The sequence below is a fragment of the Salmo trutta genome, chromosome 30 (genome assembly GCF_901001165.1).
Source record: "Salmo trutta chromosome 30, fSalTru1.1, whole genome shotgun sequence".
NCBI classification, from domain to species: domain Eukaryota; kingdom Metazoa; phylum Chordata; class Actinopteri; order Salmoniformes; family Salmonidae; genus Salmo; species Salmo trutta.
In genome coordinates, this window is record NC_042986.1 from 3054189 (window position 1) to 3080379 (window position 26191).

At 43.3% G+C, this 26191-nt stretch overlaps 1 protein-coding gene across 2 annotated transcripts in view; it reads left to right on the forward strand.

The window, feature by feature from the left end:
* The window catches only part of LOC115168956 (DENN domain-containing protein 2D), a 44673-nt gene that overhangs the window by 14770 nt on the left and 3712 nt on the right, over positions 1 to 26191 (forward strand). For both annotated transcript variants that reach the window (XM_029724520.1, XM_029724519.1), the window contains exons 2-11: positions 11596 to 11655; positions 12292 to 12390; positions 16258 to 16427; positions 18077 to 18189; positions 18290 to 18359; positions 18465 to 18542; positions 19564 to 19704; positions 22592 to 22740; positions 22863 to 23034; positions 23601 to 23651. In XM_029724520.1, the coding sequence (XP_029580380.1) occupies positions 11596 to 11655; positions 12292 to 12390; positions 16258 to 16427; positions 18077 to 18189; positions 18290 to 18359; positions 18465 to 18542; positions 19564 to 19704; positions 22592 to 22740; positions 22863 to 23034; positions 23601 to 23651 (1103 nt within the window). The remainder of the gene's footprint in view (positions 1 to 11595; positions 11656 to 12291; positions 12391 to 16257; positions 16428 to 18076; positions 18190 to 18289; positions 18360 to 18464; positions 18543 to 19563; positions 19705 to 22591; positions 22741 to 22862; positions 23035 to 23600; positions 23652 to 26191) is intronic.

The following is a 26191-nucleotide window of genomic DNA, read 5'->3' on the forward strand; positions in this document are numbered from 1 at the left end:
TAGTTTAACTAGTGATTATGTTAAGATTGATCGTTTTTTATAAGATAAGTTTAATGCTAGCTAGCAACTTGCCTTGGCTTCTTGCTGCCCTCGTGTAACAGGTAGTCAGCCATGCAGGCTCCTCGTGGAGTGCAATGTAAGGCAGGTGGTTAGAGCGTTGGACTAGTAACCGGAAGGTTGCAAAAACGAATCCCCCCTGAACAAGGCAGTTAACCCCCGTTCCTAGGCCGTCATTGAAAATAAGATTGTGTTCTTAATCTGACTTGCCTAGTTAAATAAAGGTGTAAAAAAAAAATAATAATTGGCAAATCGGTGGCCAAAAATACCGACGACCGATTGTTATGAAAACTTAATCGGCCATTCTGATTAATCGGTCGACCTCTAGTCTGCATGCTTCAGTTTGGCCACCAAAAATTCTGAAATGTCCATCCCAACTACAACATTTTCCGCCAAGATAGAACTGCCAAAGGGGGTGGAGTTTCAATCTACTGCAGACACGGCCTGCAGAGTTCTGTCGTGCTATCCAGGTCTGTGCCCAAACAGTTCGAGCTTCTACTTCTAAAAATCCACCTTTCCAGAAATACGTCTTTCACTGTTGCCGCTTGTTATAGACACCCCTCAGGCTCCCGCTGTGCTCTGGACACCATATGTGAATTCATTGCCTCCCATTTTATCTTCAGAGTTCGTACTGTTAGGTGACCTAAACTGGGATATGCTTAACACCCCGGCCGTCCTACAATCTAAGCTTGATGCCCTCAATCTCACAAATTGTCATGGAACCTACCAGGTGCAACCCAAATCTGTAAACATGGGCACCCTCATAGATATCATCCTGACCAACCTGCCCTCTAAATGCACCTCTGCTGTCTTCAACCAGGATCTCAGCAATCACTGCCCCATTGCCTGAGTCTAATGGGCCCGCGGTCAAACAACCACCCCTCATCACTTTCAAACGCTCCCTAAAACACTTCAGCGAGCAAGCCTTTCTAATCGACCTGGCCTAGGTAACCTGGAAGAATATTGACCTCATCCCATCAGTAGAGGATACCTGGTTATTTTTTTAAGTGTTTCTCACCATCTTAAATAAGCATGCCCCATTCAAAAAATGTAGAACTAAGAACAGATGTAGCCCTTGGTTCACTCCACACTTGACTGCCCTTGACCAGCACAAAAACATCCTGTGGTGTATTGCATTAGCATCGAATCACCCCGCGATATGCAACATTTCAGGGAAGTCGGGAACCAATATACACAGGCAGGTAGGAAAGCAAAGGCTAGTTTTTTCAAACAGAAATTTGCATCCTGTAGCACAAACTCCAAAAAGTTCTGGGACACTGTAAAGTCCATGGAGAATAAGAGCACCTCCCACTGCACTGAAGCTAGGAAACACTGTCACCACCGATAAATCCACGAATAATCAATAATTTCAATAAGCATTTTTCTACAGCTGGCCATGCTTTCCACCTGGCTACCCCTACCCTGGTCAACAGCTCTGCACCCCCCCCCCCCCCCCCCCCCCACAGCAACTTGCCCAAGCCTCCCCTATTTCATCTTCACCCAAATCCAGATAGCTGATGTTCTGAAAGAGCTGCAAAATTCAAACCACCCACCGTACCTTCTCCGCTATGCAATCTGGTTTCCGAGCTGGTCATGGGTGCACCTCAGCCACACTCAAGGTCCTAAAGAATGTCATAACCGCCATCGATAAAAGACAGTACTGTGCAGCCGTATTCGTCGACCTGGCCAAGGCTTTCGACTCTGTCAATCACCGCATTCTTATCGGCAGACTCCAGCCTTGGTTTCTCAAATGACTGCCTCACCTGGTTCACCAACTACTACTCAGAGAGAGTTCAGTGTGTCAAATCGGAGGGCCTGTTGTCTGGACCTCTGGCAGTCTCTATGGGGGTGCCACAGGGTTCAATTCTCCGGCTGACTCTTTTCTCTGTATATCAATGATGTCGCTGTTGCTGCAAGTGATTCTCTGATCCACCTCTACGCAGATGACACCATTCTGTATACCTCTGGCCCTTCTTTGGACACTTAACAAGCTTCAAATCCATACAACACTCCTTCCGTGGCCTCCAACTGCTCTTAAATGCAAGTAAAACAAAATGCATGCTCTTCAACCAATTGCTGCCTGCACGTCTGTCTAGCATCACTACTCCTCTGGATGGTTCTGACTTAGAATATGTGGACAACTACAAACACCTTGGTGTCTGGTTAGACTCTAAACTCTCCTTCCAGACTGACATGAACTTCTAAGGGCTAGGTGCGACGGTAGTGTCAATAAAACCCAAAACACAGCGAAATGAAGCACTAACCTTTGACGATCTTCATCAGATGACACTCCTAGGACATTATGTTGCACAATACATGTATGTTTTGTTCGATAAAGTTGATATTTATATCCAAAAACAGCATTTTACATTGGCGCGTGACATTCAGAAAATATTTTGCCTCCAATACTGTCGGTGAATCAGCACAACAATTTACAAAAATACTCATCATAAACGTTGATAAAATATTAAACTGTTATTCAAAGAATTATAGATGAACATCTCCTTTATGCAACCGCTGTGACAGATTTCAAAAAAGCTTCACAGGGAAAACACACTTTGCAATAATCTGAGTACTGCGCTCAGAGAAATACACCAGGCAATACAGATACCCACCATTTTGGAATCATCTAAAATCATAAATAGCATTAGAAATATTCACTCACCTTTGATCTTCATCAGAAGGCACTTCCAGGAATCCCAGGTCTACAATAAATGTTGTTTTGTTCGATAAAGTCCATAATTTATGTCCAAATAACTCCTTGTTTGCGCGTTCATTAAGCTACTCCAAATGTAAGAAGTGCGCTGAAAATTTCACGACAAAAAGTTATATTTATGTTCGTTGAAACATGTCAAATGTTGTAAAACATCAATCTTTAGGGCCTTTAACTTAGAACTTCAATAATATTCCAACCGGACGATTCCAGTGTCTTGAAAAACGTTTTGGAACACAGCTACCTCACGTGAATGTGCGTAATTGTGACCTGTCATTCGCTCGGTCATCAGACTCCAGGAGGTCTTGTTCGCTCTCTGTTGACTGCAAAAGCCTGAAACACGTTCTAAAGACTTGACATCTAGTGAAAGTCTTAGGAAGTGCAAATTGAACCCTAAGCCACTGTACTGAATAGGCCCAGTCTTGAAAAACTACAATCCACTTCCTGGTTGGATTTTTTTTCTCAGGTTTTTGCCTGCCATATGAGTTGTTATACTCAGACACCATTCAAACAGTTTTAGAAACTTGAGTGTTTTCTATCCAAATCTACTAATAATATGCATATTCTAGTTTCTGAGCCAGAGTAGTAACCTGTTTAAATTGGGTACGTTTTTCATCCGGCCGTGAAAATACTGCCCCCTAGCCCAGACAGGTTAAGCATCTCCAATCCCAAATTAAATCTAGAACTGGCTTCCTATTTCGCAACAAAGCATCCTTCACTCATGCTGCCAAACATACCCTCGTAAAACTGACTATCCTACCGATCCTTGACTTCGGCGACGTCATTTACAAAATAGCCTCCAACACTCCTCTCAGCGAATTGGATGTAGTCTATCACAGTGCCATCCGTTTTGTCACCAAAGCCCCATATACTACCCGCCACTGCGACCTGTATGCTCTCGTTGGCTGGCCTTCGCTTCATATTCGTCGCCAAAGCTACTGGCTCCATGTGGTCTAAGTCTTTGCTAGGTAAAGCCCCGCCTTATCTTATCTCACTCGTCACTATAGCAGCACCCACCCGTAGCACGCACTCCAGCAGGTATGTTTCACCGGTCACCCCCAAAGCCAATTCCTCCTTTGGCTGCCTTTCCTTCCAGTTCTCTGCTACCAATGACTGGAACAAATTGCAAAAGCCTAAGACTTTTATATCTCCCTCACTAACTTTAAGCATCAGCTGTCAGAGCAGTTTACCGATCATTGCACCTGTACGTAGCCCATCTGTAAATAGCCCACCCAACTACCTCATCCCCATATTGTTATTGTTTTGCTCCTTTGCACCCCAGTATCTCTACTTGTGCAGAATATGAATGTGCATCCATCTTACCTACTACGTTTAATTATTACGCAATTAAATTAATCATGTAACAATGAACTCAGTTTAACGAGTTACTATCTCCTGACTTAAACTAAAGATATCTAAATATCTCTTACATCAATAAGTCAATTACCGCAGTCTCATTTTGAACGTCGCATAATTCTTGGATATTTGCACGAACCCTGACCTAAGTGATGAATCAGCGATACACAAATTGACTTAGTAAATAAATAATTAACTAAATTGTCACAGAATATGTAACACACAACAGGTTATTGATTACATACATAATGCAATGAAAACCGGTCTATAGTGGACTAACAAAAGCATGACCATTTGGTTACACAATGGAAGGAGAGGGGTATGTAAGCAGAGGATAGACAGTCAATTTATCGTACATACATTTGAAAGTTACGCTCACCATAACCAGAATTCTTAGCACCCTAACAACCACTCATTCGGATTAGAAACGCAATATATTTATGCGTAGATGTCTTTCTCTGAAACCACTCGATCCCGTCTATGGGAAGTGGTTTGACACAAGTCTCTGGTTGTCCACCAGAGGTCACAATGTCCTTAGTTGTAGGCTTCTGTCTGGGAGTGTTCGTTAGAATTGATACTTCAGGTGTACCACAGTGGTGAGGGATCTGTTCTTCCTTCTCGTCTTTGGTCACATGTCCTAGACTAATTTACATACACAGCTGCAGACTGAATGTTTGCAGTCTTTACCTTCACTCGTTGAGAGTTTGAGGGTCCTACCATTCTCAGCTTTGTAGTCACTGCTCCACGCTGTCTGGTCTTGTAGTTTTTAACCATTTCAACGTGTAGGCCACCGCCTCACGTTCTCTGGTCTGTATTTAAATTCTCAGTGAGTCCTTTTAAGCACTCTGGCCTGAAAGGTGGTCCATCATGTTGACACGAACTCTGACCTCATTAGGGGGATGGCTTAGTGTGCAACAGACCATTCTCATTAGAAGACTAAAATCACATTTTATCTTTTCACATTTAATCATTCAAGTTTTACACCATTTAGATGTAAATCTGATATACTGTGTGAAAGCTCTTAAGTTAATGTTTCCATTATAACATCTTTCAGAATTTTTTTTTAATGACATCACAAAATATACATGAATTTCTCATTACCAACATTCGGAGGATGAAATATGTTGTCCATTGTTTGATGTTGACGTTCCCGGGCAGTAAACTCTTCATAAGACACATTCCAATCACCCAAACTAGGCCACAAAGGGTATCGTCTGCTGCCTATGGTTTACGATGAGTGAACTGTCATAAAACCCCCACATCCATCCCTCTCCCCAGTGCGCTGATCCACTAACCTGATCCTTTGGATCCTCACAGGATAGTCATGACTAGGGATGCACGATATATCGGTGAACATATCGGAATCGGCCGATATTAGCTAAAAATGGCAACATCGGTATCTGCCCAATGTCTAGTTTAACACCGATGTCAAAGCTACCGTGCATACCTATATAGCGTAGGCACATGACGTAATAATGGCACGTAAAATTTTGCACTACACGTGCAACACAGCATTCCTAATCTAGCCCACACATTGTGTGCTGTGTGGATTGAGCAGTCATTTTGAAAGGGTAAGACATTTTCAGTGAGAGAACTTAGACAAAATCCATTAAAGCCAAGTTAATGGAATCCATTGCCCTTGACAATCAACCGTTCTGTTGTGGGTGATGTTGGCTTTTGCCAACTGGTCGAGCACTGGTACACACTACCAAGTGCACTATTTTTCAGATGTTGCCCTACCGGAGTTACACAGTAATAGCGTCACTGCTATTAGCTTCACGACATGCATACTATGGAATGCCGTTTGGGTCTTCGTGTGTGAAAAAATAACCAGTAGCACTGTCAAATCTGCACTAAAAAAGTCTGCAAACACTGGCCACGAACGATGTGTTTACAATACCGTGTTGGTAATAAAGCATTATTTTGTTCGACCACAACTTCTGGGGTAGCTACCTTTAGCTTGGTACCTAGCTAGCACCAATACAACCAGCCTGAAAACAATGACCAGCAGAAACTGCAGTCATTTTCATTATTCCTAACAATTATTTAGGGATCCTTGTAAGTATTGTTGGTCGCCTGTTGAAATTGAACTTCAGTTCATGAAAATAAATAGCTAGCCAGCTACTTAGCTTTTGGCAACAGGGTTAACGTTATAAGCAGCCAGCTAGCTTCATCTGGCTAGTGAGGCTCGACCGGACCGGGTTATGTGTTGTAAAGCTAGCCACAATAAGGATTAGTCACAGTTGTGGAATTTGCAGTTTGCCTTCAAAATAAGTGTCTGATGCAAATTATAAAATAAGATGCCATACTTTTATTTTGAAGGCTAACCACAGTTCACTTGTGGCTAATCCTTATTGTTGCTAACTTCACATAGATGGATCCGACCACAATTAATCAAACAAGAACTGTCTTATAAATTAAGGTTATTTTAGATGACACCTAGCTATATAGTTAGCTAGCTTCATCTGGCTAGCTAACTAACTATATAGCTACTGAAACAACAGATTGTCATGTTACACGTCAAATAGACCCAAACGACTTTCTATAGAAATCCTGGTTGAGAATGAAACGAATGAACAACAAAACAGCACAGAGTAAGTTGAAATAGGTTTGGATTATGTTTTACTGGTAATGGGGACATGCGTAAATGCCAACTAAATAACTTTTTGGGTAGTGTGGTGTGTGACCTTTATATTAACTAGGCAAGTCAATTAAGAACAAATTCTTATTTCCAATGACGGCCCGGACGACGCTGGGCCAATTGTACGCCGCCCTATGGGACTCCCAATCACGGCCGGATGTGATACAGCCTGGATTCAAACCAGGGACTGTAGTGACGCCTCTTGCACTGAGATGCAGTGCCTTAGACCGCTGAGTGTGTGTAACTATTTAACTGTACTAGAATGCTTAAAAGACCGCAAAAATGTAAAATATCGGTGTAGTTTGTTTTCGCAAGGAAAATATTGGATATCGGTATCGGCCAAAAATGTCATCGGTTCATCACTAGTCATGACAGTACATTTCTGAAACCGCAGAACCTAAACCATGAAGCACTGACTTTAGCGTTCTATCATGGTCATATTTCAAGTGCAATAATACTTTAGTACATTACATACAGGTAAAGGTTTAGGGAGGCAGTGAGTGGAAGAGAGAGCAAGCGAGTGAGCGAGAGCCTTGCCAGAATAAGCTACCAATCCCTTATTGGATTGAGTTGAGGCTTGCTGGCTGTCGAAGATTTAACATGTTATGTAACCTGAAGGGCAGGCAGCACACCCTGTGATGGAGAATGACTTCTTTACACCTACGCAGTATGTAAGCCTTGCTGTTCTCATGTTCTTCTAGCGGCCCTGCTAGGCTACAGCCAGCGGGCATCTGGCATTGGCATCTGGCATTTATCAGCCATTAAATGAATGCTTCCTTTGAAATTAAAGCTGCTATACTGCCCTTGTTGTCACATCCAATGGCAGCATCCAAGCGCCCCTGTGACAACAATTTTGGACCCCCTTGTGGCCCCCCTAAATGTGGAGTATGAAATCATTTTTACATAACACATTTTTGCTATCGTTCTTTTTTTTACATCCGTTATTAGACAGTGGCAACGATGATGATTATGAACATGGTCTAATGCCTGCAATGCAGTGAAGAAAACGATATGACAACAATAACGTCTAATATAACTGGCCCCTCTAACAGTACAACTGGCCCCAGCTTGGCCCCCCCCCCAGGTGAAATGGTCTAGAACCGCCACTGAGTCCAAGTTTAGTTCTTGTGAATTAGTGGGAAATAAATATGTAGAAAAAGGAAGCATATCCAGTTGCTGGACAAAAAAGATAATAATAAGTCATGTCCCAACTGTTGTTTCTCAGTGGTTTTACGTAAACCTACAGATATCCAACAATGTGTCTTTGTCAGGCCCAAATGATGTGTCCAGTAAATGTCTGCAGTGCAGCTAGTCAAGGGAGTCTATTTGGACAACTGAGAAGAGGCGTAAATTGGCGAGAAACAGTCAGTGTTCTGGTGAGAATAAGTTGAGTAGGTATGTGGTAATAATTAGGTGACATTTAATCTCTTTACCTGTGTTCAAACATTTTTGTTTTTGTGAACTCTGTTTTACACACAGACAACACAATATAAACCAGGGATTGGCAACTATGATGGGAATGGGGGTCACAAAAAAAACAAATCATCATGAGGGGCCGCAGTGGCTTGCAGGTCATACCCACATCCATACCCTTCATTTTAGTGCCCCCCCTCTTGACAGGGAGAGAAAAAAAAGTTAAGTATAATTTACTGCAGTTCTACATTTTAAACAGGACGCGGAGAAAATATTGCAGGTTTGCTGCAATTCTATACATTTTGCCATAGGGAGGGGATAATTGTTTGCAGTTTGAGACCAGAGTGAGAGTAACTAACAAAATCAATGGGGCCCCCTCAGTTGGTAATTCATGATTACTACAAGTTTAGATAGCTGAAACTGAATAAAGAGTCCAGGTATTCATTTGGTGGTTTTGTTGGAAAAGTAGCCTGAGTCGCTGACTAGAGCACGCATAACTGGAGCTCTTTAGTTAGTTATATAGCTGAAATTAGGTATGGCATAACTCAGATCTTGATTATTTTCAAACTTTTGGGCGATTTGAAAAGTATATTGACACCCCTTCAAATTAGTGGATTCGGTTATTTCAGCCACACCCATTGCTGACAGATGTATGAAGTTGAACACACAGCCATGCAATCGCCATATACAAACTTGGGCAGTATAATGGCCTTACTGATGAGCTCAGTGACTTTCAACGTGGCACTGTCATAGGACGCCACCTTTCCAACAAGTCAGTTCGTCAAATTTCTGTCTTGCTAGAGGTGCCCTAGTCAACAGTAAGTGCTGTTATTGTGAAGTGGAAATGTTTTGGAGCAACAACAGCTCAGCTGCGAAGTTGTAGACCCCACAAGCTCACAGAACGGGACTGCGAAGTGCTGAAGTGCATAGCGCCTAAATCGTCTGTTCTCAGTTGCAACACCCATTACTGAGTTCCAAACTGCCTCTGGAAGCAACGTCAGCGCAAGAACTGTTCGTCGGGAGCTTCATGAAATGGGTTCCCAAGGCCGAGCAGCCGCACTCAGGCCTAAGACCACTATGCGCAATGCCAAGCGTCAGCTGGAGAGGTGTAAAGCTCGCCACCTTTGGACTCGGGAGGGATAGCAGGGATTATAGAAAATGAACACAGGTCTCATAAACAGGTCTCATAAACAATCTCTCAAGCACCATCCCACGTGCTAGTGAGTAGCCAGCTAATATTTTTATTTCAAGCTTAGCCAACTTGGATCTTATTTGCTAGCTAACAGAGCACAACAGTTGAATTGTTATGAACACCATTCATTCCGTCTCCTACTGTTTGAACAGCATGCTAGCCTGTCCACTTTGTTCAGATGTTGAAATCAAGGGCCCTACATTATTTCTCAGAATGAGAACGAGTTGAGAATTCTTTATAGAATTGTTTTATGCTTTTGAACGTTTTTAAAATACTAAACAGCTAGCATAACAATCTTTATTTGACAAAAATGCAGCTAGTGATACGTGCGAGCCACAAACTGGACAGCACTTTTCCTGAATGAATGTTCATTGATTCATCAGGTTTTTTTTTTAGTGGTGTCTGCTCTGCTAGAAATTTGAACAGTTGGATTATTAACAGGGCATGGTACAAAGGGTTAACTTCTCTGAGACATGATTTTACTGTAATAATGTTTCGGTGTCCATATGACCTATTTTTTTTATTTTTTTTTAAATTTTTATTCTGTTGGACCAAATTGCAAGTTGAAACCGCTTGTCAGAGACTACAAAGTGATCTCATCTTTTTTTGTTGTGAAAGGGAGGGGCTTGGTGTGTGTGTGTGTAACAGTGTAGGTAGGTTCCGTCCCTCTTCTCTTCGCCCCAACCTGGGCTCGAACCAGGGACCCTTGCACACATCAACAACTGACACCCACGAAGCATCGTTACCCATCGCGCCACAAAAGCCGCGGCCCTTGCAAAGCAAGGGGAACAGCCACTTCAGGTCTCAGAGCGAGTGACGTCACTGATTGAAACGCTATTAGCGCGCACCACCGCTAACTAACTAGCCATTTCACATCGGTTACATATGTAACCGTAGAGAAAGAGGCAATGCAAGAGGTTTCACTCTCGCCAAAATCTGTCCAAAGTAAACCAATATGTTTCTATGCGCTTATTTTGAACCTAAGCTTGCCGCCTGCCTTCCCGTCTTTGGGACAATGACTCCTATCATTACACCACACCCAAACCGGATGGGTGCGCCATCGTGCGCAAATTGATTTTGTCCCCCCCATACCAAACGCGACCACGACACTCAGGTTGAAATGTCAAAAACATATCTGAATATATGAACCAATTATATTAATTTGGGGACATGTCGAAAAGTATTAAACATTTATGGCAATTTAGCTAGCAGTTGCTAGCTAATTTGTCCTATTTAGCTAGCTTGCTGTTGCTTGCTAATTTGTCCTGGGATATAAATGTTGAGTTGTTATTTTACCTGAAATGCACCAAGTCCTCTACTCTGTCAATTAATCCACACATAAAATGGTCAACCGAATTGTTCCTAGTCATCTCCTTCATGGCTTTTTTTTAATTATTTTTTTTACTTCATATGGTGATTGGCATCTAACTTTAATAAGGTGTATTACCACGACCGACCGACCTCAGTTCATCTTTCAATCACCCACGTGGGTATAACCAATGAGGAAATGGCACGTGGGTATCTGCTTCTATAAACCAATGAGGAGATGGGAGAGGCAGGACTTGCACCGCGTTCAGCGTTACAAATAGAACTGACTTATATTTTAGCGCTTGGCAACACAGACGCTTGTTGGCGCGCGTGAGCAGTGTGGGTGCAATGATTGAATAACATGCATGTGTAAATTTATTTTGGGCACGCAAGCGTTGCATGAGCATCTCGTCATTATATACTGATCTCTGGTGTAACTGGGAAGGTGCACAGCCCATAAAGAGATGAAAAAGACAAATACAAAATAAACTTGATTCTGCGTTACAGGCATTTGGAATATAGTGCAAAAACATATATTCAAATGAATCAAATTCGATATATTCCCCAGCCCTAGCTGAACTGTGCATGTTTTGTCCTTTTGTTTCCACAGTGCTGGTCTGTAAACCATAATGGTGAGCATGGAAATTAAATTGGACACATGTTCAGTCATTTTGGTGGACTGCAACACTGTAGTGTCCGTTAATGGTTTAACTGTTACACACACACAACACTAGGTAATGTCATTGGTGGACAATTTATCAACTGGCAAACCATGTGGTCATTTTGGCCATAAGCCAACCTATGTATTGCTCTGGACAGTTTTGTTGGTTCAGTATGTTTCAATAAGGTGGAACCTCTGACGTTGTGGGAACTTTATGACAACCCAGTTTCACAGAATGACTTTCTCCTGAACAGGTGAGCAACCTCAAGGCGCTGCCAATGGGAAAGAGAGAAACACCCCATCATGTGACCTCAGTGAGTAGTTACAGTAGGCCTTATTGGGCACAGTACACGTTTTTCACTTTGACTCTACCTATAGCTCTAGCAGTGTGTTCCATGGCTTTGTTTGGTCCAGGAGGCTTGTAACCATAAAAGCATACTGTTAACCAAATAAAGGTATCAAAAGTTTAGAGGGAAAATACACACATTAGAGATAATGTAATGATAACACTGGAGGCACCTGTGGAGAGTTTTCTTTGAGCGTAGATTAGTTTGCTGATGACTAACCTATGAGCGAGGTCAGAGCACAGAATTGCAATATTCTACTTAGGCTGTTTCCATTGTACATTTTATGATTTCACATTGTTTGAAGTGGCCCATATATAAGCACATCAGTCACAGGGTCCTTGTTTTACTCTGGTCAATCTCAAGGCAGTTGAATGTAAGGTTTAGGTGCCAAAGCTCCTGTAACAGGGTAACGCATTGGTAATGTTCATTAGGGCACTCCAAATAATCTATTTTTTTTTACACGTTTTGCAACAGAAAAATAAGTGTTTCTTATTAGACAAGTCCAGCTAGTCCCTCCCGGTTTCAGTTCATTTTGTTCCATTTGGTAACATGACCCTTGTGTAGGAGTTACTAATCATCTGTTGGTCTGGTGGTCCCTTCTAGGCACTGTCCAGCCTAGTGAGGATGAGGAGGTTGAGAGAGGTGCCCTCAAGAGGCTCAGCACAATGTGGTCTTCATTCCGGTGCAAACTCAACAGAGATTGTGAGTATAAGGCCTTAAAACCGTCCATGGAAACGCCTCGTTACATTGAAAAACGTATTGTTTTCTATGAAGTACTTCCTATTTCACACACAATACTTTTTTTCTGAGCAGTTAAAACCACGATTTGGTCATTATCCTAATGATTCCTGTAATGCAAGTGTCTGCCTAGGCCTATTGCGGTGGGGCCTGCAGCTGTGATGAGTGAGCCGCTCTCTATCCCTCTCCCCTGATGTGCACTCCAAAACCAAAAAGGCTTCTGACAGTATAACGTTTCAAAATCCAATTGCGGCTAAAACACAGCTTTGGAAGCAACTGTTGTTGAAACTTTCTGTGGGTATCATTCGTTTTCCTAAACTCTTAATATTAAGTTCAATAGCAATTATCTTACAACATAAATATTTGATATGGCTTTGACATACAGAGCGCGCGACATGGGCATCAGCCATTGTGAGTGTATAGGGTAGTAGGCTACTACAACTGGTTTTTTTTTTCAGGACATTCAATTTCCTGTTAGATTAATACATTACTTTTTCAGTTGATGGAACCAGCACATGATTTGGTTGCGCAAATTTTTTGCCGCTGTACAGCAATAATGACCTGACCTGTGTCCCATAATGTACCTGTATTCCAAACAGAACCAGGCTAATAATTACTAGCCATCTTTTAAATTAGCATGCCCTTGCAGGGCTTGACATTCAGGTAAATTTGCCAGTGGCACACCAGGCCAGTGCCAACAGAAAGCTACTGGCCCGAATGAAAAGAATACTGGCCCGGGAAAACAGGTAAATTATGTCTTTAATTTGTGAGCTGAGCAAGTAGACTATAATATAGCTTATAGCCTACCATACACAAGTAATTACATTTTAAGTTGACAATATCATATTTACATTGATTGAACGACTAGTTATAGAAAAACTACAAAAAATGCTAAAACCACATTAAAGGAGATCCAGTTTGAGGTCTGGGAACAACAACAAGAAACTAAAGGGTGTAGTTGCCCTTTACTTCAATTGCACGCTTAGCAAGAGATTGTTGTTTGGCTAGCAGTGTTTTTCTACTGTGCAATGTACAGTAGGCTACATGTGATGGCAGAGCTTGCTAAATAAATGCCTTGCGATTGATGCAAATCATGATATCATTACTACTTGGCAGTCAATATATAATTGGGAAGATTTTTTGGGGAAGGCCTTCAGAAATGTTCATTCAAACAGTGCATGATGAATGAATTGTGCATTGCAAAGATTCAACCAAGACTTTGGGCCAAACTTTTTGAATAAATAGTTTGCATTCCCATTGTTGCATACCCATGGCTGTTTGAATAAATCTTGATAATCATTTTTTTTAAATGGCAGAAACGAATATGAAGAGTTTTTATTTATTTTCACTGGCACCCTAGCGACCAATTAAAATGGGTGTTGCACTGCCAAGTCAAAGGGTCATACATACATCCGGATGCATGATCATGTTCTCCGTAGCCGACGTGAGGAAGACCTTTAAACAGGTCAACATTCAAGGCCAGACGGATTACCAGGATATGTGCTCCGGGCATGTGCTGACCAACTGGCAGGTGTCTTCACTGACATCATGTCCCTGATTTGAGTCTGTAATGCCAACATGGTTCAAGCAGACCACCATAGTCCCTGTGCCCAAGAACACTAAGGTAACCTGCCTAAATGACTACCGACCCGTAGCACTCACATCTGTAGCCATGAAGTGCTTTGAAAGGCTGGTCATGGGTCACATCACCATTATCCCAGAAACACTAGACTCACTCCAATTTGCATACCACCCCAACAGATCCACAGATGATGCAATCTCTATTGCACTCCACACTGCCCTTTTCCACCTGGACTAAAGGGACACCTACGTGAGAATGCTATTCATTGACTGCAGCTCAGCGTTCAACACCATAGTGCCTTCGAAGCTCATCAATAAGCTAAGGACCCTGGGACTAAACACCTCCCTCTGCAACTGGATCCTGGACTTCCTGACGTCCCCCGCCAGTTGGTAAGGGTAGGTAACAACACATCCGCCACGCTGATCCTCAAAACGGGGGCCCCTCAAGAGTGCGTGCTCCGTCCCCTCCTGTACTCCCTGTTCACCCATGAATGCATGGCCAGGCACGACTCCAACACCATCATTAAGTTTGCCGATGACACAACAGTGGTAGGCCTGATCACCGACAACGATGAGACAGCCTATAGGGAGGAGGTCAGAGACCTGACCGTGTGGTGCAAGGACAACCTCTCCCTCAACGTGATCAAGACAAAGGAGTTGATTGTGGACTACAGGAAAAAGAGGACAGAGCATGCCCCCGTTCTCATCGACGGGGCTGCAGTGGAGCAAGTTGAGAGCTTCAAGTTCCTTGGTGTCCACATCACCAACAAACATGGTTCAAGCACACCAACACAGTAGTGAAGAGGGCACGACATACCTATTCCCCCTCAGGAGACTGAAAAGATTTGGCATGAGTCCTCAGCTCCTCAAAAGGTTTTCCAGCTGCACCGTTGAGAGCATCATGACGGGTTGCATCACTGCCTGGTATGGCAGCTGCTCGGTCTCTGACCGCAAGGCACTACAGAGGGTTGTGCGACTGGCCCAGTACATCATTGGGACCAAGCTTCCTGCCATCCAGGACCTCTACACCAGGTGGTATCAGAGGAAAGCCCTAAAAATTGTCAGACTCCAGCCACCGTAGTCATAGACTGTTCTCTCTGCTACCGCACGGCAAGCGGTACAGGAGTGCCAAGTTTAGGTTCAAGAGGCTTCTAAACAACTTCTACCCCCAAGCCATAAGACTCCTGAACACCTAATCAAATGGCTACCTAGACTATTTGTATTGCCCCCCCTCCCCTTTTTACACCGCTGCTACTGTTATCTATGCGTAGTCACTTTAATAACTCTACCTACATGTACATATTACCTCAACTAACCGGTGCCCCCGCACATTAACGCTGTACCGGTACCCCCCTGTATATAGTCTCGCAATTGTTTTTTTACTGCTGCTCTTTAATTACTTTTATTTCTTCTTATCCATATTTTCTTTTAACTGCATTGTTGGTTAGGGGCTCGTAAGGAAGCATTTCACTGTAAGGTGTACACCTGTTGTAGACCTTGCAGCACATGTGACTAATAACATTTTATTTTTATAATGCGTCATTTCATTTAGTTTCATGTGTACTATGGCAGCTAAAAGCTGAATTACAGTAACGCGTACAAGAAACACATTTCAATAAAATAGTGGCAACAAAATCAAAACAAAAGGGAATGAGGCAAGGATGGAGGTAGAACGGAGGTTGGAGAGTGCATCTTGGTCAGAGACAGGTCTGCAACCATCAGCACACCTCGCTGTCCCTGACGTCCTCAGCCTCTCCAAAGAACACAGATTAAGATTTTTTTTTTAAATCTGTGGCCTCTCCTTATGGATGCAGTAGGTAATGTAGCTAGTACTTTGCACTACTGTGTAGCACCCACTTGGGAGATGCCACGGCAGCCGCTGGCGCCAGAAAGCCTACCACACAACGGTAGTCATCAAAGTAGTCCTGATCTCTATGGGACTCTGCTATCGCCACAATCCTCTCACTGCACTTCTCCACTGCCGTTGAAGCCGATGTCCGCATTCTAACCAAAACAGCTCCCAGTTCCAGCAAGCTAGCATACACTTTTCAACATCGCAGTGTTATAAAAGCTGGACAAATCAGAGTATTAATCAATTCTTATTTAACTATCAAAAACAAAGTGGATAAAAAGACATAAAACAACTAAATGTTAATAAGTTAAGCTGCCATTACGTCACCAGGGTACCATTTTACGATATGTTACCATATAGTAAGCTTCTGCTTACACATGACAATGTTGTCGCTGCAGGGGTGAAGGAGCCATGTCAGGAGTCTCTGGATTCAGCTCCAGCGGACACCACAGCCAGGGAGCAGCGCTACATGAGCGGGCAATACTTCTTTGAGTACCTGGTGGTGGTCAGCCTCAAGAAGTCCAAAGAGGGGGCCTACGAGCCACAGATCACCTACCAGTTCCCCAAGGTGAGTCCGCTAGTTGGACACACTGCATGTCTCCGGAAAGGTATATGAAGGAAAAATGTGAAGAAATTTAAAGTGCAATGCAAGTCCTTGAAGATTAAAAGGGCGGTAGGAGAGAATAGTTCAGGTAGGCCTTCAGCAAGAAAAGTAGGAGGGTTGCTAAACATCAAAGACGGGCATCCAGTAGTGGACTAAGTTGTGATAAAACGCAGAGCACTCACAATAACACAGACAGAGATCTAGTTGATCTTTGAACGCTCAGAGTGCATTCGGAAAGTATTCAGACCCCTTGACTATTTCTACATTTTGTTACGTCACAGCCTTATTCTAAAATTGTTAAAATATTTTTCCCCCCTCATCAATCTATACACAATATCCCCTAATGACAAAGCAAAAACAGGTTTTGAGATTTGTTTTATTTGCAAATGGATTAAATAGGTAAATGTGAAATATTTATATAAGTATTCAGACCCTTTACTCAGTCCTTTGTTGAAACACCTTTGGCAGCAATTACAGCCTTGAGTCTTCTTGGGTATGACGCTACAAGCTTGGCATGTGTATTTGGGGAGTTTCTCCCATTCTTCACTGCAGAATCTCTCAAGCTCTGTCTGGTTTGATGGGGAGTGTCACTGCACAGCTATTTTCAGATATCTCCACAGGTGTTAGATCGGGTTCAAGTCTGGGCTCTGGCTGGGCCACTCAAGGACATAGAGACTTGTCCAGAAGCCACTCCTGCCTTCTCCTACTCCTGCCTTGGCTGTGTGTGTAGGGTCGTTGTCCTGTTGGAAGGTGAGCCTTTGCCCCAGTCTGAGGTCATAAGCAGTCTGGAACAGGTTTTCATCAAGGGGTTTCGCTGTACTTTGCTCAGTCCATCTTTCCCTCGATCCTGACGTGTCTCCCTGCCGCTGAAAACTATCCCCACAGGATGATGCTGCCACCACCATGCTTCACCATAGGAATGGTGCCAGGTTTCCTCCAGATGTGACACTTGGCATTCAGGCCAAAGAGTTCAATCTTGGTTTCATCAGACCAGAGAATATTGTTGTCCTTTAGGTGCCTTTCCATCTGGCCACTCAAACATAAAGGCCTGATTTGGTGGAGTGCTGCAGAGATTGTTGTCCTTCTGGTAGGTTCTCCCATCTCCAGAGGAATTCTGGAGCTCTGTCAGAGTGACCATCGGGTTCTTGGGCACCTCCCTGACAAAGGCCCTTCTACCCCGATTGCTCAGTTTGGCCTTGGTGGTTCCAAACTTCTTCCATTTAAGAATGATGGTCACTGTGTTCTTGGACCTTCAATGCTGCAGAATTTTTTTTTTGGTACCCTTCCCCAGATCTGTGGGACCTTAAATAGATCGGTGTGTGCCTTTCCAAAAAAAGTCCAATGAATTGAATTTACCACAGGTGGACTCCAATCAAGTTGTAGAAACATCTCAAGGATGATCAATGGCAACAGGATGCACCTGAGCTCAATTTCTAGTCATAGTAAATGGTCTGAAAAATTCAAAACTTGTTTTCGCTTTTTCATTATGGTGTGTTGTGTGTAGATTGAGGAAAAGGCTGTAACGTGACAAAGTGGAAAAAGGGAAGGGGTCTGAATACTTTCCAACTCTCGGTTGCTCTCGCTCTGTTTCTCGCTCTCTCTCTCTCTCACAGAGGGATGGGATGGTGAGATTCCAAAGAGAGGAGGAGGAAAAGACCCTGAAGGCCATCACGCTCTTCTGTTTCCCTGAGGGGATCAGCTGGGCCCCCCTAACAGAGTACCACAGGTAACGCTGCACCTGATATGAATGTCCATAATTTTTCCTAGTGGGAAAGCTGGGTGTGTTTGATAATCAAATATAAATACTCTTTCACACATTTCTCTAGTGAGACATTCTCCTTTGTCTTGACTGAGATCGATGGCAGCAGAAGGAATGGATACTGCAGAAGGCTACTAGTAAGTTTCACTTTGGTTAGATGCTCTACTTCAAGATTTATTATAGTGTGACAAATGTCTCCTTATTCCTCTCTCCCTCTGTCTTTCTCCATTGTTCTCGTCTAGCCCCACGGCAACGGAGCGCGCCCCCCCGAAGCCTTCTGCATCATTAGCAGGCTGGCTTGTTTCGGACTCTTCTCCAAGGTAACCCGCTCAAAGTTTATTGGCTTTCGGCTGTCAATGAGTGTTTGCACAGAGACGGCAGCATGGATGAGTTGAACTGGGCAGATCCCTGGGTGTAACGATGCTTACTCAGATTTCACCATTAAGGTGATATAGGCCACTTTTTTGTGTTTTTGAACTGATACAATCAATTTCCATACACTGCTACATGCTCCAAAAATGCTAGCCAGGAGATTCTGGCCATTGCTAAATAAGCAGCGAACAAACTTAAAAGCAGTTTGAACGAGACGACAACACTAGGTAAGTCGGTAAAATAATTTAAGACTTTTTAAAAAGTTAACTATCCCTTTAAAGCTACTAAGACCAAGGTAGTTCTCACCTTATCACAGTTTTGTGGAATTCCCTTGGAAATGTCAACAGCACATAACCTCCCCTATCGGAAAAAATAAAAAGATACTCTTCCACTTAAGTGGAACTGGATGTGATGGGCACCTCTCGCAATTCTGACAACTGTTCATACCTTTATTCAGTCGTGTGTGAAATTGGACTGCGTTGCTGTGTTTAAGTAACGATGTGTTATGGTACGAGAGAATTACTTTGATGTATGAGCCTATTAGACTGGTATGGGGGGTTTGAAATGTCCTAGTTGGTACGGTTCATATGTTCTCCCTCTTTGTGGCACTTTATCATTAGCCCCTGTCTGTGGTCAAAGTTGAAGCTGATTTAAAAAAAAATCATAATTCACTGCTTTTCAGTGGTGCCCCAAGTCTTTTGACGTGAATATTGACACACACCACCACTACACTACCTCTTAGGCTAGTGGGAATACTAAGCCCCACAGTTTACTTCCTCATATACTTATTACTGCTGCACCATTCATTGTGGTTTCTGTTGGTTTTGTGAAGGGCTTGAAAAGGTCACCCACTGAAATGTGCACTGAGGAAATGTATATGTGTGTGTAGGGTAATTGTTATTACTCCAGTGGTGCACAATCCAATGACGATATCTGAGTTGGAATATTCCTGTCGGTCTTCTGGTGCAGATCTTTGACGAGGTGGAGAAGCGACACCAGATCTCCATGGCGATGATTTACCCGTTCATGCAGAGCCTTAGGGAGGCAGCATTCCCCGCCCCAGGCAACACTGTCAAGATCAAGAGCTTCATTCCCGACAAGGGCACCGAGGTTAGCACCCTGACTTAGGCACATTACTAAGTTAGTAAAGCACGACGATTTCGACACCTACCATCTCAGATTGTGTTTAAATAATTTCATTAGTTAGAAACAGGTAATTAGCATTCCTGAAACATTACTTTGTTTAAATATAATTTCATCTCTAGCATCCAATTTGGACCATAATTATTTCTAACAATGAGTAAGACATGAGGAATCCAATGAATTGCTCAAAAGCCACCGACGGAGCACCTACACGCCAATCCCACCCCAACAACCAGTATGCAGTATCATTTCTCTGTCTGAACATTAGTATGGAGCTGCGGCTTGAACTATTGCTTCTTTATCCTATGTAATGTATTCCCTGTGAATGTGATGATTTTTCACCTGATGGAAGTCTCTTTCATTATTTCCAATAAATAAGTGTGAAAGTACCAGATTTTGCCCGCTACATGTCGCTCTTCCTGCTACTGCCAAGGCCATTTATCAATTATTCTGGTCTCTTGTTTATTCATTTTAATCGCAACATTTTCTTTGCAACCTTAGGTAGAAAACCAATAGCTTTTGCTGATGAAAATAAATTGTGTGGTCATTCTCACAATTGAAGCCAGTCCTCTATGAAAGCAATTCAGTTTGTCCTTAGGCTTAATCTGTGTCAAGGAAACGGACACTCTGTGGTTTATTCTCTTCAAAAAGGGTCTGGATTAGTTAGACAATTCCTGGTGAACAAGCAAACCATTAGGCTACAGCAGTTCTAATGGTTTCAATGTTATGGTCTTCAATGGTAAAAGTCCCGAACACACTTTCTGGTGTTGGGTTTAATGGTAAATATGACTAATCACATTACATATAAAGATGTTTTCTAGTAATTGTAATGAAAAACATATGACTGCCATGCAATGGTTTATAATTGTATTTTATTAGCTGTCTCAACATTTTAGTCATAGCCCATTTCGCCATAAAAGTTTTGGGCATGTAGGAAAAGTCTTCATATGAGAATTGCACCATAGGGATCGCCCTCAGAGCTGCCATTTGTTGGACTATTCAAGTAGAGTTGGGTTGAAGCATTAGGTTTCTAAGAGGAGGACTTGCTTTCAGGAAAATGTATAAAAGGGTGTGGCAGGAACAGCAGCATCTAGTGGGCAAAACCTGGGGGCGTATTCCTTACGCTGATTCTGTTGCAAAAGGTTTCTTAAACGGAACAGGGAGGGACCTACCTGAATTTGTCCAATATAAACTCTTGTTTTACTCTGTTTACTTCCGTTTGGTTCTCAAACGGTGAACGGTTTCCATAATGGAAACACCCCTGGTACTTTCACACTAATTTATGGTATATAATGCAAACGACTTCCATGGCTAATTTCTCTGAACAGGGGGGAAAAAACATAAATCACAGGGAATACACTGAATGGGTGAGTAAGCAAAACTCCAAGCCGCAGCTCCATACTACTTCTCAGATATAGAGAACTGATACTGTATACTGGTTGTTGGGGTGGAATTGGCGTGGGGGTTTAGGAGGTCCATGTGTGACTGCTGACTATTTTATTGGATTCATCATGTCTACCCAATGGTAGGATGATGTTAGGTCCAAATTGTATGTTGGGTACTATATTTGTTGAATATTGTGAGTCCTATAAAAGGGCCAAATTGGGTGCAATCAATTAGTTTCACATTTTCATTTCAACTAAATGTTTTATGGCTTGCTGAAATGACATGGAATAACTCCATGGTCTTCCTTGAGACCTGGGTGGTATTCATTAGGGCACATCATAACAAAACATTAGGATGATGGGAATAATTGGTTGTAATTATTGTAATGAACTAGAATACACAGTTCCAGAAGTTGAGAAATGTCTACATTGATTGGTGACAATATGGTGGAAACCTACTCGGGGGGGCCCAGTCACCAATCTGATCATCCAGGCCAGGAGAAAAGGGATTCTGGATGAGGGGTACTCCTCTTCCACGCTACAGGAAGTAAAAATAAAGCACACCGCTAGAGATCTAGGAGACGCAACGCTAACAAGATGCACAAAGCCAGTTGGATGGACACGCACACAACTAGTGAAAAAGGAGACCATGCCAGCAGGTGGCGATGCATTGACTGAAAAGGAAATCCATTTAGCCTGGAATAATGCTGGTAAGAAAAGATGCACTAGGGCAGAGGTGACACACACAGCCAACATGAAAATAGGAACATGAATGCCTGCAAGAATGGTGGACATTTGTGTACACACATTCCACAGTGTATGTTTAGTCATTTGCATTCATTTTGGATAACCCCAAGTTACTGCTCTGGCACCATTGGGGAAAGTGTGGTATGGCAGGAGCCAACAGCACTGACGTGTGTGTGTGTGTGTGTGTGGTGCTGTGTCTGAACCTGCCCTCTTACTCAATGTTCCCCCAGGGCTAAAATTCCACTAACACCAATCCCATCCTGCAACATTCCATCTTTCAGGTCCTTTTTTTCACAATTAACCTCCACACACTCTAGTTGTTGCTGTATTGTATCTGTAAGTTTAGGTGTGCTTACTTTATTAAACTGCTATATATTTCAGCAAGTACACTCATTATGAAAAATTCAGGCTGAACTATGCCCATGAAAAATCAACTGTGCCACAGATGTGGCTGGGACATGCTTTCAATGGTACTATTGTAGTTAATTAGGAGGGTACCCCGACTAGAACTCAAACCCTGTGACTGCCGTTCCAAAATCTTTGCCATTATACCAAGAGTTAAGCCATGCTTATCAAGAGGCTGAACTATCTTGAGGTAAAGTTGTTCCCCGCTTGCTTGCATTACAAGAAAATAAAGAAATCCATTAAACAATAAATCAACTTATTGTATATAACATGTTGGTCACAGTATTAACGTGTAAATAAGAATTGACTGTCTCCAGATCATCAGTCTGACGCGGCCGTTGGACTCGTGGCTGGAGCACGTGGACTTCCGCACGCTCTTCCGTTGCTTGACCAATGAGGAGGTGGTGCTGGTGTTCGCTGCCGCCGTTATGGAGCGACGCATTGTCTTCATAGCCGTGGAGCTCAGGTACTGCGCACACACACTTATTTTAGTCGTCTCAGACAAGCATGCGTCAACTTCGTCAATTGAGAGCTTAACTACTTCACACTGTGACCCACACACACTGAATAAGTCTGACCCCTCCCCAGCACCCTGTCCCAGGTGATCCACGCTGTGGCTGCCCTCCTCTATCCATTCACCTGGCAACACACCTTCATCTCCATAGTCCCTGAGATCCTCATCGACGTTGTTATGGCCCCTACCCCTTACCTGCTGGGAGTGCAGAAGCGGCTAATGGAACAGGTCACGGACCAGACCGACGTGAGTTCCCCCACCCCCATTAGCCTCGGACACCCAGATCATGTACGTTCCGAAAGCCATGGGAACCTGTCGGCAGGAAGACTCTGAACAGGGGTAAAGTACGGTAGAGACTTTGAATAATAGAAGGATGTCCCCCTGAGACTACAGCAATGTTAGCACCAGAGAAACGTTAAACATTAGAGCTGCTAATGTGGGCCTTTCAGAAACAACCTATTACCCCTAGGCACTTGGATAGGTATAAGCAATATGGCAAAGTCTGCTAGCCTCTCTGTTAAAGCACAGGAACTTCCAAGGAGGTAGGGGCTAAGGGGTTGTTCCTGGATCAGAGCCACGGTCTATCTCAATTAATCTTTCCTTGCCGCCTCAAAGTATTGGAGGAGGTCAAAGGTCCCTCTCCTCAGACCTTCTCCTCCAATGCATTTTGATGAGGTGAAGATGCGAAGAATCAAGGATAGATGATTTGAGAGGGCCCCTGAATGACTGGATGGAAAGTTTGGGAGTCTAGTTTTAATAGTGATGGATTGGTGTTGAAATACTCATTCTAGGCTCTGTTTTCCCTAACACAGCTGCTTGTGGTGGACTTGTCAGAGGATAGGAAGGACACTTTCCTAGTTCAAGTAAGTGTCTGAAATATCTGTCCTGTGTTGTCTAAAGAGTGGAACGAATGGCCTACGTTTAGACACAATTAAGTATCGCATTTACTTAAACGCATGCTATGAATTGAAATTCTTTTTTTCACTGTTTTGCACTTACATATAGACTAGGCAATCGCTCCACCATTTCCTGGTTGCTAAAATTCTAATCGTTTGCCTAATTTCAGTTTGACAAGACAAGCAAGTATAGTGTAGAGCAGGAATGGGCAACTGGCGGGGCCCCTCTTTTGAAGGTCCTCAGATATACAGTACCAGTCAAAGGTTTGACACCTATTCATTCAAGGGTTTTTCTTTATACACTGCTCAAAAAAATAAAGGGAACACTTAAACAACACAATGTAACTCCAAGTCAATCACACTTCTGTGAAATCAAACTGTCCACTTAGGAAGCAACACTGATTGACAATAAATTTCACATGCTGTTGTGCAAATGGAATAGACAACAGGTGGAAATTATAGGCAATTAGCAAGACACCCCCAATAAAGGAGTGGTTCTGCAGGTGGGGACCACAGACCACTTCTCAGTTCCTATGCTTCCTGGCTGATGTTTTGGTCACTTTTGAATGCCGGCGGTGCTTTCACTCTAGTGGTAGCATGAGACGGAGTCTACAACCCACACAAGTGGCTCAGGTAGTGCAGCTCATCCAGGATGGCACATCAATGCGAGCTGTGGCAAGAAGGTTTGCTGTGTCTGTCAGCGTAGTGTCCAGAGCATGGAGGCGCTACCAGGAGACAGACCAGTACATCAGGAGACGTGGAGGAGGCCGTAGGAGGGCAACAACCCAGCAGCAGGACCGCTACCTCCACCTTTGTGCAAGGAGGAGCAGGAGAAGCACTGCCAGAGCCCTGCAAAAGGACCTCCAGCAGGCCACAAATGTGCATGTGTCTGCTCAAACGGTCAGAAACAGACTCCATGAGGGTGGTATGAGGGCCCGACATCCACAGGTGGGGGTTGTGCTTACAGCCCAACACCGTGCAGGACGTTTGGCATTTGCCAGAGAACACCAAGATTGGCAAATTCGCCACTGGCGCCCTGTGCTCTTCACAGATCAAAGCAGGTTCACACTGAGCACATGTGACAGACATGACAGAGTCTGGAGACGCTGTGGAGAACGTTCTGCTGCCTGCAACATCCTCCAGCATGACCGGTTTGGCGGTGGGTCAGTCATGGTGTGGGGTGGCATTTCTTTGGGGGGCCGCACAGCCCTCCATGTTCTCGCCAGAGGTAGCCTGACTGCCATTAGGTACCGAGATGAGATCCTCAGACCCCTTGTGAGACCATATGCTGGTGCGGTTGGCCCTGGGTTCCTCCTAATGCAAGACAATGCTAGACCTCATGTGACTGGAGTGTGTCAGCAGTTCCTGCAAGAGGAAGGCATTGATGCTATGGACTGGCCTGCCCGTTCCCCAGACCTGAATCCAATTGAGCACATCTGGGACATCATGTCTCGCTCCATCCACCAACGCCACGTTGCACCACAGACTGTCCAGAAGTTGGCGGATGCTTTAGTCCAGGTCTGGGAGGAGATCCCTCAGGAGACCATCCACCACCTCATCAGGAGCATGCCCAGGCATTGTAGGGAGGTCATACAGGCACGTGGAGGCCACACACACTACTGAGCCTCATTTTGACTTGTTTTAAGGGCATTACATCAAAGTTGGATCAGCCTGTAGTGTGGTTTTCCACTTTAATTTTGAGTGTGACTCCAAATCCAGACCTCCATGGGTTGATAAATTGGATTTCCATTGATTATTTTTGTGTGATTTTGTTGTCAGCACATTCAACTATGTAAAGAAAAAAGTATTTAATAAGATTATTTCTTTCATTCAGATCTAGAATGTGTTGTTTAAGTGTTCCCTTTATTTTTTTGAGCAGTATATTTAAATGGTTCTACATTGTAGAATAATAGTGAAAAGACAAACTATGAAATAACACATATGGAATCATGTAGTAACCAAAAATGTGTTAAACAAATCAAAATATATTTGAGGTTCTTCAAAGTAGCCACCGTTTGCCTTGATGACAACTTTGCACACTCTTGGCATTCTCTCAACCAGCTTCATGAGGTAGTCGCCTAGAATTTGTGTAATTTCTTTCCTCAATGCGTTTGAGTCAGTTGTTGTGTTGTGACAAGGTGTTAGCCCCATTTGGTAAAAGATCAAATTGCAAGAACAGCTCAAATAATCAGAAATGACAGTCCATTACTTTTTACATGAAGGTCAGTCAATCTGGAAAATTAAGAACTTTGAATGTTTCAAGTGCAGTTGCAAAAACCAAGTGCTATGATGAAACTAGCTCTCATGAGGACTGCCACGGGAAAGGAAGACAGAGGATAAGTTCATTAGAGTTACCATCCTCAGAATGGATGGAAAGTTCAAGTAACAGACATCTTAACATCAACTGTTCAGAGGAGACTGCATGAATCAGGCCTTCATGGTCGAATTGCAGCAAAGAAACCACTACTAAAGGACACCAATAAGAAGAAGCTACTTGCTTGGGCCAA